Source organism: Microtus ochrogaster, assembly GCF_000317375.1.
Source record: "Microtus ochrogaster isolate Prairie Vole_2 chromosome 14 unlocalized genomic scaffold, MicOch1.0 chr14_random_2, whole genome shotgun sequence".
Classification (NCBI taxonomy): domain Eukaryota; kingdom Metazoa; phylum Chordata; class Mammalia; order Rodentia; family Cricetidae; genus Microtus; species Microtus ochrogaster.
In genome coordinates this window covers 11965172-11977810 of record NW_004949097.1, presented here as the reverse complement: position 1 = coordinate 11977810, position 12639 = coordinate 11965172, and the positions used below count along the sequence as shown (strand labels likewise).

Genomic DNA, 12639 nt, shown 5'->3' with positions numbered 1-12639 from the left:
AGAGCTACACATTTGAGGGCTCCTGGTTTAATTATATGCCCTTGATTTCACATCATTATGGTAGGCAGAGATGGATTTGAAACAACAGTTACAGTCAGAAGTGGTATTCAGAACATTTGATACTGTACCAAACAAGCAGGAACCAGTTGTAAGCACTGAGATGGTCAAAATGCAAGTTGATTGTCAGCCTTTCCAGTACACAAACACAGGGAAGGAGGCAGAAGGAAGGCATGGGAGTGGCCTGCTGCCTTAGTTTGGATTACTGCTGTTTGCTGAAGCACCATGACCAAAGCAACTGGGGGAGGAAAGGGCTTATTCCACTTCCACATGGAAGCTCACCAGCAAAGGAAGTCGGGGCAGGAACCTGGAAGCAGGAGCTGGTGCAGAGGCCATGGAGGGGGAATTCTTATTGGCTTGTTCCCCAGAGCTTGCTCACCCTGCTTTCTTATAGAACCCAGGACCACCAGCTTAGGGATGACACCGCCCACCATGGGCCCTCCCTCATCAGTCACTGATTAAGAACATGCCTTACAGGCTCGCCTACTGCCCCATGCTATGGAGGCGTTTTCTCAGTTGGGATTCAAGTTGACATAAAACCAGTCAGGACGACTGTTATGGTTAGACAATGGGGCTCTGAAGAACAATGGCTTGACATGATGGCAAAGCCCTCTAGCCAGGTCAGGAAGCACGGAAGGCACACCAGGCAGTTTTCCTACCCTCTGGACATCAGAGAACTCCTTGAGAAACTCTCTCTGCTGGAGATCCATCTGCTGGCTGCATTGAGGCACACGCCCTGGGCAAAGAAAACTTGTGAGGCTTTTCCTGGGGTCAGGAGAGATGTGCTGTCTGCAAGGGCACTGTTGCACAGAAACGTGAAGGACTGTTTGGACTGCACACATAGCTGGCTGAAATCATCAAGGAGAAGAAAGAATCAAAACAGAGTCCAGAGCTCTTGGCTTGGAAACCTGGCTGGTTTTTCCTGGGAGTGTGAGCAGATGGAGACAGCATCCTCAGGATGTTTGGAAAGTGAGATGATGAGCTTGGGTCGAGGCGCAGTGCGTCATGCAGAACACCCAGATGGAGAAGTCACACGGGCAAGAGGAAGTGTTCAAGATGACTAAGAGAACGTGGCCCGGGTAGTGAGATCACTGGATAGTGTGTGTGCCCGTGTGCGTGCGCGCACACACACACACACACACACACACACGGAAAATCCACAGCCTTAGTAGAGGTGCTCTGCAATGCTGATTAGGGCCTGGGTGAGCGGTTTGTCTGGGCTTGAGGCTCTTTCTCAGAGGGTCCTTATTTCCCCGAAGAACAGATCTTCCCACACTGTATTAAGCTGTTATTGCCAAACTGAATCCAGAGATCACATGTGTTTTGTAAGTGATAAAATGTATTCAAAGACAGGCCGTATGGACTTCATTGTACTAGTAAGATGAAAGTGGACCTGACATAGTTCTAAAGTTCATTTGCAGTTATGGGGTCCATGGTCATGTGATCCATGGTCATGTGATCCATGGTCATGTGATGGTTACATAAAGAAACCATGCACATAACTCCAACACTGGCTTGGACATTGGCAACGAGAGACAGTTGTCAAACAAACGTCTGTCAGAGTCTGAGTCCATGTGGATCCCACCCTGTGGTATTGGGTGTTCACACGGTGAGGGACACTGTGTCACAGTGCCCACCTTTACGTGGTTCTGCACTGATGTGTGATGTCTCATGAGCGGTGTCTGAAGTCGCACTAAACACACCTTCTGTGTTACTTGTTGCCTGTTCCTGAGCAGAATCCCTGGAGACTGGAGAGGACCGTGTCACCCTTCATGGGTCACTCCCTAACCTCCTGGTGGCACTGTTTTCCTTTCCTTTAGGAGCTTGGCACTGCTGACTGCCCAGGGGACACACTGCAGCGTCTGCTCACACCTGCCATCTGCACACCTGTGTCACCCTGTCCTTAAGTACAGCGTCTGCTCACACCTGCCCTCTGCACACCTGGACCACCCTGTCCCCAAGTACAGCGTCTGCTCACACCTGCCCTCTGCACACCTGGACCACCCTGTCCCCAAGTACAGCGTCTGCTCACACCTGCCCTCTGCACACCTGGACCACCCTGTCCCCAAATACAGCATCGGCTCACACCTGCCCTCTGCACACCTGGACCACCCTGTCCCCAAATGCAGCATTGGCTCACACCTGCCCTCTGCACACCCAGGTCACCCTGTCCCCAACTCTGGTGTCACTTACTCTTCCATCCAGGGCAATGCCACATCTAGGTTTGTTCACAGTCACGCTAACGGTTTGGTCAGTCTTTCCTTTGTGTGTGTGGGGGGGAGCATGCACATGTGTGTTCACAGTCACGCCAGCCATTTGCTCAGTCTTCCCTTTGTGTGTGTGTGTGTGAGCATGCACATGTGTGTTCACAGTCACGCCAACCGTTTGCTCAGTCTTCCCTTTGTGTGTGGGGGAGCATGCATATGTGTGTCCCCTAGTGTAAAATGTTTGCTAGTATGAACGAGCCACTTTCTGCTCTCCTCTGTGAGATGGGAACAGGAAGATGCTGACCATGTGGACATCCAGGGACAAGCAAGGCTGGAGAAGTTGTTCCTCATGTCCCCGTATCCACTGTTTTAGTCCTCAAATGCCCTGTCATGAGTGGATGGGACAGGACAGTGGCACCAGCCGAGACTGGTCATTTCCTACTTGGATTTTAATGGCAGGGAACTGGCCTGTCCTGAACACAGAGAAAGCTGTTTTTAGCTCTTGTCTTCTCCCCCAGGCTGCTTGAAGACCTGTCTTGGCGGGAATGATGTGTTGCGTTCTGATGGAGGAGGGTCATCTGTTTATTTTGGGTAAAGCTAACCGGGTGATGGGGCCCACCGCTCCTATTTCTACAGAGTGGCGTCCAACGTGGTAAACTGGATCCATGTAAAACCTGAGAGAGCTTAATTTTAAACACAAAAAACAGTTTAACGCAGCTTTTTGCTGTTTGTGGGTGCCGCAGAGAGAATTTCCCTGACTGAGCAGCCGCAACAGGAAAAAAAGCTGCAGTTTTAAAACACCACTTCCTGGGCTGTGCTGCCATTGCAATCTCTGTCTGGCTCCTGCAGATTTTTAATGGAGCATTTGGAATAAAGCTATGGCTTGCTTGATGGCAATGTGGACTGCTGTGTGCCTGGAACTGTGTGTGGCTCAGGGGCACCAAACGGCTCTGAGGCAGGAGCAGCTCAGCTCCGCCATGCTGAACTGTGCTGGTCTCAGGCAGGAATTATCATAATTATCCTAATAAGAGCACAATTAAGGTTTAGACTGGCAGTAAACAGGCTGTACTGTATTACCTCTACATGGCGCAACTTAAGTTTTTAAGAAGTGCTTAGCATTTTAAGAACTGCTCCTGGATAGTAAAAAAATTACAGATTCACAATAGGACAGATTCAGACATGAAAGACCTTTAAATAGGTCATAGTGTTAGACATACGTAGGCTTGGGAGAGAAAAGAAAAAGAATATAGAGAATAAAGGCAATGCCTTATAAAAGGGTAAAGTCTTTAAAGAGACAGAGTACAGATAGTTATAGATTAAGAGAAATAAAGGAAAATAAGCCACATAAAAATGGAAAATTCACAAAGATTCTGGATTCTTTGTATTATTGTGTTTTCTTTGAATCTTTTGACTGTAAAGGAGCTAAGTACAGAGGGACATTTCATTATATGGGCTGCCAAGCAGAACCAGAATGGATTTCATAAGGGTATTATGACTTCAGAATTTGGGTCTAAGGATATGATGCTTTGGAAAGGAGTTTCTTCTTTTGTTTTCACAGAGGATGAGACCCTGTGGATTGCTTCTATCCCAATATGGTATAATAGACCATGCCCTCCTGAAAGGTTGCTGTGAACACCTTCAAAAAAATACTTCACTCGACTGCTGACTGAAATGAATCTAGCACACAGGTTATACCATGAAAAACCTAAATAACAGAGCCCCCATTCAGCACGAAGCAGTTTGGAGAGAAATAACTGCACCTATATTCCCAAATATTGTTTATAAATGTTCTTTTACATTAAAGGGGATATGATGTAGATATGAATAATTTACATTGGTATAAATTTAAGGTCAGTTTTGTTATATGGATACATATTTCTGATATTGATTAAGGTATTGTGATTGTGTAGTTCATTTAAAAATGTAATGTATATACGTTGTTAATGGATAATCATCAATAATAGTCAAGCTTGTAGTCATGTTAGTTATATTTTCTGGATATATAGAGATATATTTCAGTTAGATAGGCATCCTTCATATCTTTCAAAGACTACAGAATATGGCATTTTAAATGTTTTAATAACTTAGGGCTTTTTATGACAATGAGACACGTCTGCTCCTGGCAGCACCAATCTACTTCAAGAGGAAGATGGGCATCAAAGATGCTCCTTATGGAGTTTGATAGCCATTTGGACAAGAAACTGCTCTTGCCTGGACTGATGCATGAACTAGACACAGAGAACCCGCAGAGAGAGGACTGCTGAACTTGCCTAAAGGTGAGATGATCTTTCGGGGTTCCTGATTCATGAAAGAATCTGCAAAACATTCTGCAGGACATAGCAGATAGTGACTAAACTGTCTGTGAAATTTCCTGCTTCATGGAAAGGTCTGATGGATACTATGGCCTGTAGGCTGAAGATGGATGCCCCAAAAGTATAGAGGAACTTTGGGTGACTGTCCAGGCAGCGAGATGTCTCTGTGATTTCTAGAGTTTGGAAGTTGCTTATTTTTTGTTTACTTAAGTAATATTATATCCTTCTGGAGTCTTTGATGGAGTTGAAGAATAAATAGTTATAGCTTTCCTTAGTTATGATAAAAGATAAAGTAGATATAAATATTGTAACTGTAATTCTTACTTGATAACTGTTTTGTTATATGTAATTTTACTATATTAAAGTTAAAGCCTTTCTTTTTTGTTTAAACAGAAAAGGGGGAAATGATGGAGGAGGGTCATCTGTTGTTTCATTGGTTAATAAATAAAGAAACTGTTTTGGCCCTTTGATAGGACAGAAAATTAGGTAGGCAGAGAAAACAGAACAGAATGCTGGGAGAAAGAAGCCGAGTCAGGCAGTCGCCATGATTCTCCCACCGGAGACAGATGTAGGTTAAGATCTTTCCTGGTAAGCCACCACCATCTCGTGGTGCTATACAGATTATTAGAAATGGGTTAAGCTAGATATGAGAATTATCCAATAATAGGCAAGAACTAATGGGCCAGGCAGTGTTTAAAAGAATACAGTTTCTGTGTAATTATTTCGGGTGACAGGATGCAGCCCGCCGTTCCTTCGACAGTGTTCACTCTGCGATGCTAGCTCTTCGAATTCAACCTTCTGCGATTGGTTCCACTGTACAGTTAGGGCCGTCTCATGACATCACTGCTGGCAGAAAAGCATCCTCTTGTGACAGTTCCTGAGGGTCCCCACAGTAAAGGGTGGCCACTGTAAAGTCAGTTCCCTTTCCTGGTACCTCTCATCATACTGCTGGTTGTGTTTAAAGTCCATGCCTGTTGAACAACGGCCCAGGGTTCAGTATATTGGCAGCAGTGGGGCTGTGGAGTGGGGAGGGTGGACATGGAGGAGGTGGGGGTGTCTTAGAGCTAATATTGACAAATGCAAGTTGTCTCTTTAGGAGGGTCGAAGGACCTGGCTTTATGTCAAAATCCTCTGCTAGTTTCCTGATTGAGACCCTTTTCCTGAGTAGATGATAAACACTAGTGAATGAAATGCAGCTGGGAAGATGGCTCCAACAATAAAGAACTTGCTGCCCAGGCAAGAGACCCGAGTCGGATTCCCAGAACACAACTAGAAATGCTGGGTGTGTAGTCCCAGCACTGGGGGGGGGGGGTAGGACCACTAAGAGCACTGGGGACCACTGGGTTCCTGGAAAAATAGATGTGGGTGGTACCTGAGGAATGACCGTTGTCCCGGTCCTCCATAGGAAAGCACACACGTGCATATACAATTGTATACACGAGCATGTCACACACACACACATACACACACACACACACACAAGCACAACATATGTACTATCTTATGGAGGTGTGTAAGAACTCCTCTATTAGAACGGAAGCAGTTCACTGGAGACAAGTCTTTCTACCTTGCTTCTGAGTCACCACGCTGCCTCCTCTTGTCTCTGCCAATCCTGCAGAGCCTGCCAGCCCCTCTGAGAACTGCCAGGTAATTCTCCAGACAGTGTTCAGCCTCTCATTTCTGGATATAACAGGATTTCTTAATTTGTAATTCCACCAAGACACAATGTATGAGAGAGACTGAACTAATGCTATAATTACCGCCGTGGAGAGCATGGTTTTCCTTCTGCAAACACAGTGTGTCTGCTCTGGGCACAGGAGGAAGAACGTCCCATGGTGTTCCCTGCCTGTGAGTTTAGGATCTATCATGATGGGGTGAAGTTGTGAAATCTAGCTGTGCAGACCACAGAAGTTGACATTGCCTGGGGTGGAAAAGAGAATGAGCTTCTGCTTTAGGTGACTCAGAAAACAATGTACAGGGAAGACAGGTGATAATGGTATTGATATTAATAATAAAAGTGGAGCCACCATTTGAAGGCACTGTTCACATTGTTTAATCCTTGACAAAGTAGGCATCCAGTCTGTTGTGTGATGCCAAAGTGTGGCTGGGGATTAGTGAAGAGATGGTTCTCTCTGGTTGTTCATTTCTGAGGTAGGAAGAGTGCAACGAAACGTGTTTTTATCCCTGGGAATCGGCAGTGTCGAGACACAGGTGGCGGGTGGGGAAGCAGGCGGTATCTGCTGACACCTTGCAGGCTAGTTTGGCTGTAGCATTGGAAGGGTCAAAGCCAGTGACAGAAGGGGTGCAGTGGGGTTGCGATAGTGCAGCAGGGCCGTCACAGGAAATAGAGAACAGATAAGCCTGCTGTGGTACTTTCCCATCCCTGCAATCAAGCAAGAAGCAGGGTTTATATAGGTTCTGAGGGTCCAAACTCAGGTCCTCGTGCTGTGTGCACAGCAAGCCACCCCTAGCCCTGGTGTCTTTCCTGTGACCGTGAAAGTTAGGCATGTCCTCTTCTCGTGAAGGGCGAGGCTCTGTGGCATCCTTGTTATTTATCCTGTCCTCTCGGGTGAGGGTTAAGCTTGCTGCTTCCCAGTTGAAATCTGTCTGTAGTTTATCTGAATACTGGAAATAGCATCATTTGTTCACACCATGGGGTCACTCAGGAGCAACTAACCCCTTGAGAGGACTGTACCTGTCATGGCCACTGCAGCTGTAATGACTAGTAATCTGAACAGGAGGCAGACAGGAAACATGAGGGTTGTGGCCCCTCCTGCCTGCCTGTTTCCACTCAGGACTTACTTGGGCTCCGTCCACTCCTAATTGACACCAGAAGCCATGAGTACAGGCCCTGATACTTCCTTACTCCTTCAGTCCGGGATCTACCTAAAACTTTAATCTCCTAACAAATGGCCCTATGGCCTCCCCTGACAACCTCATAGTTCCATGTGACAGTGAAGGAATGAAGGGACCCTGTACATTCCTAACCCGTTAGATACCGTACAGTGGGAGTCCATACTCTGTGAATGCAGATAGAAGATTACATGTCAAACTCAGCCTGCGGTAATGGCCCATGTCATAATACTTTATGTCAGAACCCTCCATTCATGGAGCCCACATGCATCCCCACTGCTGTAGAGGGAAGGAACGGTCTACATACATAACCTCCGACACTCAGGTCATCACCCCCACTGTGCACATCTCCACATTAGGGTGAGAAGCATGAGACATGGAGCATATCCTTTTGGGTTTGAGTCAGGGTCTCTATTTAGACCTTGCCTAGTACTCTCCGTACAGGCCAAGCTCACCTTGAACTCATGGTGATCCCCCTGCCGCTGTCTCCCAAAGTCTAGTATTACAAGTGAAACTCAGTTTTTATCTAGTCTATCCCACATCTACTCCACAGGACTTCAATTCCCCATAACACATTCTCAAACTTTTCACCGTGTGTGGATGCAAGTTTCTGTCCTGCCCAGTCCCACAAACATTCAGTCCCAAAGAAACACACAGACACTTATATTAATTTTAAACTGGTTGGCCTATTAGCACAGACTTATTATTAACTGGCTCTTACAACTTAACCCATAATTATTGTCTACGTTTGGCCACATGGTTTGGTGCAGCATTTTCATCTTGAATCCTCTGTGTCTGGGTGCTGACTGCAGACTGAGACTTTCCTCTCCCCAGAATTTTCTTAGTCTGGTCACCCCACCTATACTGGCCAGTCAGCATTTGGTTAAACTAATATAAATGACAATTTTTTACAGGGTACAAGAACATTATCCACAGCAACCATGGGACTAAGTGCAAAAATACCTGAAAGCCAGGAGAAAAATGCTTTCAGAGCAGAGCAGAGAATAGCAGGGTAGATCTGGCTCAGGGATGAACAGACTTCATGTCCATCACCACCTAAGGACACACATCAGACAGGAGTCGAATGGGAACGAGGCAGTGATGAGAACGTCAGAGCAAACATGAGACCAACTCCTGCTGCGTCCACCGGCCAATGCCTTTGGACAAGGTTCACGTAGGTGCCCCCATTTTGCAGAGTTATGGTAAGCGACCCAGGCTTCAGGGCATCATCTTCCCAGCTCTTGCTTGGCCATATCCTTCCTAAAGTAAAGATGGTGGCAATGGAAAGACTCTTGGGATTCCCAGCAGCTAGGTTCTCCCTTTTCCAAAGCAGTGACCTACCAGTCTGGGCAGGGTATATGCCTTCCTTCAGTAACCTAGGGTTATTTCCTGTGGGACTTTGGTGTTCATTAAAGGTATGCAAAACTAGTTGTGAATGTATATGTAACAAGGAACTAGACTGCAGATTCAAGGAAAAATCATTTATTTTCCACACATGTGACTATCCGGCCTATCAGGTGGTGTGTGGGAAAATCTTTTGCTAAGCAAGATTATGATGTAGGATGTCCTTCTGTATATTTGTTGCATTTATTGATTGATGAATAAAGCTGTTTGGCCAATGGCTTAGCAGAGTAAAGCCAAGTGGGAAAACAGATTAGAGAGAGAGAGTAGGTAGAGTCAAGGAGATACCATGTAGATGCCGAAGAAGGGTGGTGAAACCTTGTAAACCACAAGCCTCGTGGTAAAATATAAAGTAATAGAAATGGGTTAATTTAGGATGTAAGACCTAGCTAGAAATATGCCTGAGTCACAAGACCAAGCAGTGTTGTAATTAATACAGTTTTTTTAGTGTGATTATTTGGGTCTGGGCAGCCAGGAAACGTAAGCACATTCTCTGTTTACAAGATTATGTCATTATATCAGGCTGTAGTGAGTCTAGTATTCTTGGTTTCTGTCCAGTAAAAGCCAATCCCTGCACACACACACACACACTCATACATGGTGTAGGAGTATATTGTATATGTGTTGCTTTCATTGGTTAAATAAACTGCCTTGGCTTTTTGATAGGGCAGAACTTAGATAGACAGGAAGATAGAACTGAATGCTGGGAGGTGGAAGGCAGAGAGAGAGTTGCCATGGAGATGCCAGGTCAGACTGATGAATCTTTCCCGGTAAGCCACAACCTCGTGGTGACATACAGATTATTAGAAATGGGTTGAATCAAGTTGTGAGAGTTAGCCAATAAGAGGCTAGAACTAATGGGCCAGGCAGTGTTTAAATGAATACAGTTTCTGTGTGATTACTTGGGGTATAAGCTAGCTGGGTGGAATGGAACAAAGGGGTCCTGCGCCCCTCAAAACCCATGCATGTACACACACATCCATGAATCTTAGCTCCTATACCTTCACTCGCCTACAAAATACTCTTTGTGGTCCACTTTGTCCTTGGTTCAAAACCACTGGGTTTCCCCAGCAGCAGCACAGGAGGAAGTTGGTTTTGTAATTCCACTGCATGGGGAGTGGATGCTGAGCCATGTAAGCTTCCAGAAGCTCATCTCGGCTCATCAAAATTCCCCGAGTACTATGAGGATTTGAACAGAACCTCTGAATGGACAAATGAGGTCACAGTGACTTCAGGAGAGCATGTGACAGCTGAGAAACCACACGCACTGGTGGAGGTAGGAAACCTGGAAATGACAGATCCTTTCTCAGCTCCTCCCATGAACCTCCCAAAGAGATTGTTATATAACAGGCCCATGGTGTCCGCAGGGAGGCCAGCTTCATGTTTGAGATGGAGAAGTAACCGAGTGTTTACTGCCCTCTAGTTTCCTTTCCTCCTTATTTATAATTCTTTTACCATTAATTTTTTTGGATTTAAATAGCGAAATATTTTGCTTCATCACTCCAGAAGGGGATGTGTTATCATCTAAGGGAACTAGGCATTACTATCTGTAGCACCTAGCTACAGTCAGTCCCAGAGTAGACATTCAATTTCTGAATGAATTTGTTCATCCCTTGCCACCATGAATTTTATATCTTATTAATGTATTGAAGCCTATAATTTCATATCTGGTCATCATATTCTCTGGAGTGTGATGTCATACACAGAGAAGAAATCCAGTCAGGCAGGATTTTCCTTACTTGTGATCTTGGCGTAACCAGAAGGATTTTTTTTGGTTGTTCCCTGGCCATGGTTATCGCCACCAACAGACTGCTTTGTGCCATAGAATTACATGGTCTCTGTTTCTGTCCAGATGTTTTCTGTCTGTCTTTGTCAGAGGGAGGGAGAAAAAAGAGAAGGGGGTAGCAGGAGAACGGACCAAAGTTGTACTAGATTCTCTCCAATGTTTATATACTGACCTAGGTTCTCAACCCATAGCAGGACATTAAACATTTCAGCGTCTGTTGCATTACTTAAGGTGCACAAACTTCAGGGCAGGAGTGCCGAGAGTGCACTGCTCAGAGCCAGAAGCTCTGTCACCATGGAGACAAGGTTCTAAGGGGCAGTGGTGTCCAGATGTGAGGCTGGTGTCATAAAGGGTGCTCTCCTGGGTTACAGCTGCCCCCTGCCCCGCCCACCCTCTGTGGTTTGTCTCAGACACGTAGCCAATATAAATATTGGCTACATTGGCACTTACATTTATAAGAGAAATTTCTTTTTAGTGGCAGCGTGGCAAAGAAGTCATTACATTTCATAAACTGCAAATAGTTGGATTAGCAGGTAAGGTCACTTTAAAAAGAAAGTCTCCCTTGAACGTCAGCTGTGGTCACTGCCTGATGCCGTGATCTGTTACCTAGGAAAGAAAACAGACGCCTCTGCTGGCCAAGATGCAGGACACTCCGAAGGCCCTGACCGGTGACCCTGACATCAGTAAGCACGAGAACAAAACGCAGAAGGAAGAGATGTAAGGATGGCGTGCACGGGGCAAGTGGGGTCTGGTTTGGAGGGATGGTGATGAAGTCTAGCCTGCAGTGTTGAAAACCAAACCAGGTGGGGGGTGGTGCGGGGCTGCTGAGATGGCTGAGCAGACAAGGGTCGGCCCTGCAGGCCTGGAGCCTACATGGTGGAGGGAGGGAACAGCTCCAGAGTTGCTGTCTGACCTCCAGGTACATAGCAGTGCATACACAAGCACTGCACCCCAACTCCAGCCCTCCCCTCCTGCACTACCCACTCCACCCCTCCCCTCCTGCACTACCCACTCCACCCCTCTCCTCCTGCACCCCCGCTCCACCCCTCCCCTCCTGCACCCCCCACTCCACCCCTCCCCTCCTTTCTCCTTCCAATAAGTAAAACAAGAACAATTTGAAAGGTAATTAGGGCTCCAGATCCCATAAGTTCCCTGAATATTGTCATTCGTGGCATTGGCTGTCCAGTTCTCTAGGGCCCTGGCCCCTGAGCAGTGCAAAACTCCTCTAGACAGAAATCACCATAAAACTCTGGGTGGCGTTTCCAGCTCCCATTTAATGGGCCAAGACCGTGAGTTTCAGAGCTTGACTGGAGCAGGTACGGAGGTTTGGTGTATTCCCAGCACACCGGAGGCTGAGGAAGATGCCTGGACTATGGTGTGAGAGTCTCAAAACCCAAAAACTGTGGCACAGCCACCACCCACAGCAAAATGTGTGTGATGAGCATTAATACATTACTAGAATCCAGCCATGGAGGCGTCTGTGGGGACGGCAAAGAGCATGCCCAGTGCTCTGCTACAGCCATGAAGTATTCTTTCTACCAAAGCTTTGGCATGGCTTTCAGCTTTTGATGGTTCAGGACTGGACGCCGTGTGGGCTCCGGAGGGTTCAGGACTGGACGCTGTGTGGGCTCTGGAGGGTTCAGGACTGGACACCATATGGGCTCTGGGGGGTTCAGGACTGGACGCCGTGTGGGCTCTCAGGGTTCATGACTGGATGCTGTGTGGGCTCTAGGGGGTTCAGGACTGGACACCGTGTGGGCTCTGGGGGGTTCAGGACTGGACGCTGTGTCTGCTCTCAAGGTTCAGGACTGGACGCCGTGTGGGCTCTGGGGGGTTCAGGACTGGATGCTGTGTGGGCTCTGGGGGGTTCAGAACTGGACACTGGGCTCCGGAGGGTTCAGGACTGGACACTGTGGGCTCTGGAGGGTTAAGGACTGGACACCGTGGGCTCTGGAGGGTTCAGGACTGGACACTGTGGGCTCTGGGGGAGTTCAGAACTGGACACTGTGGGCTCCGGAGGGTT

General features: G+C 46.9%; 1 protein-coding gene across 1 annotated transcript in view; it reads left to right on the top strand.

Annotated features, from left to right (window-relative positions):
• Positions 1-11231: 11231 nt before the first annotated feature.
• The window catches only part of Lmntd1 (lamin tail domain containing 1), a 78947-nt gene continuing 77539 nt past the window's right edge, over positions 11232-12639 (top strand). Inside the window, exon 1 of the mRNA XM_026787882.1 lies at positions 11232-11333. Within this exon, the coding sequence (XP_026643683.1) occupies positions 11257-11333 (77 nt within the window). The 5' untranslated portion in view covers positions 11232-11256. The remainder of the gene's footprint in view (positions 11334-12639) is intronic.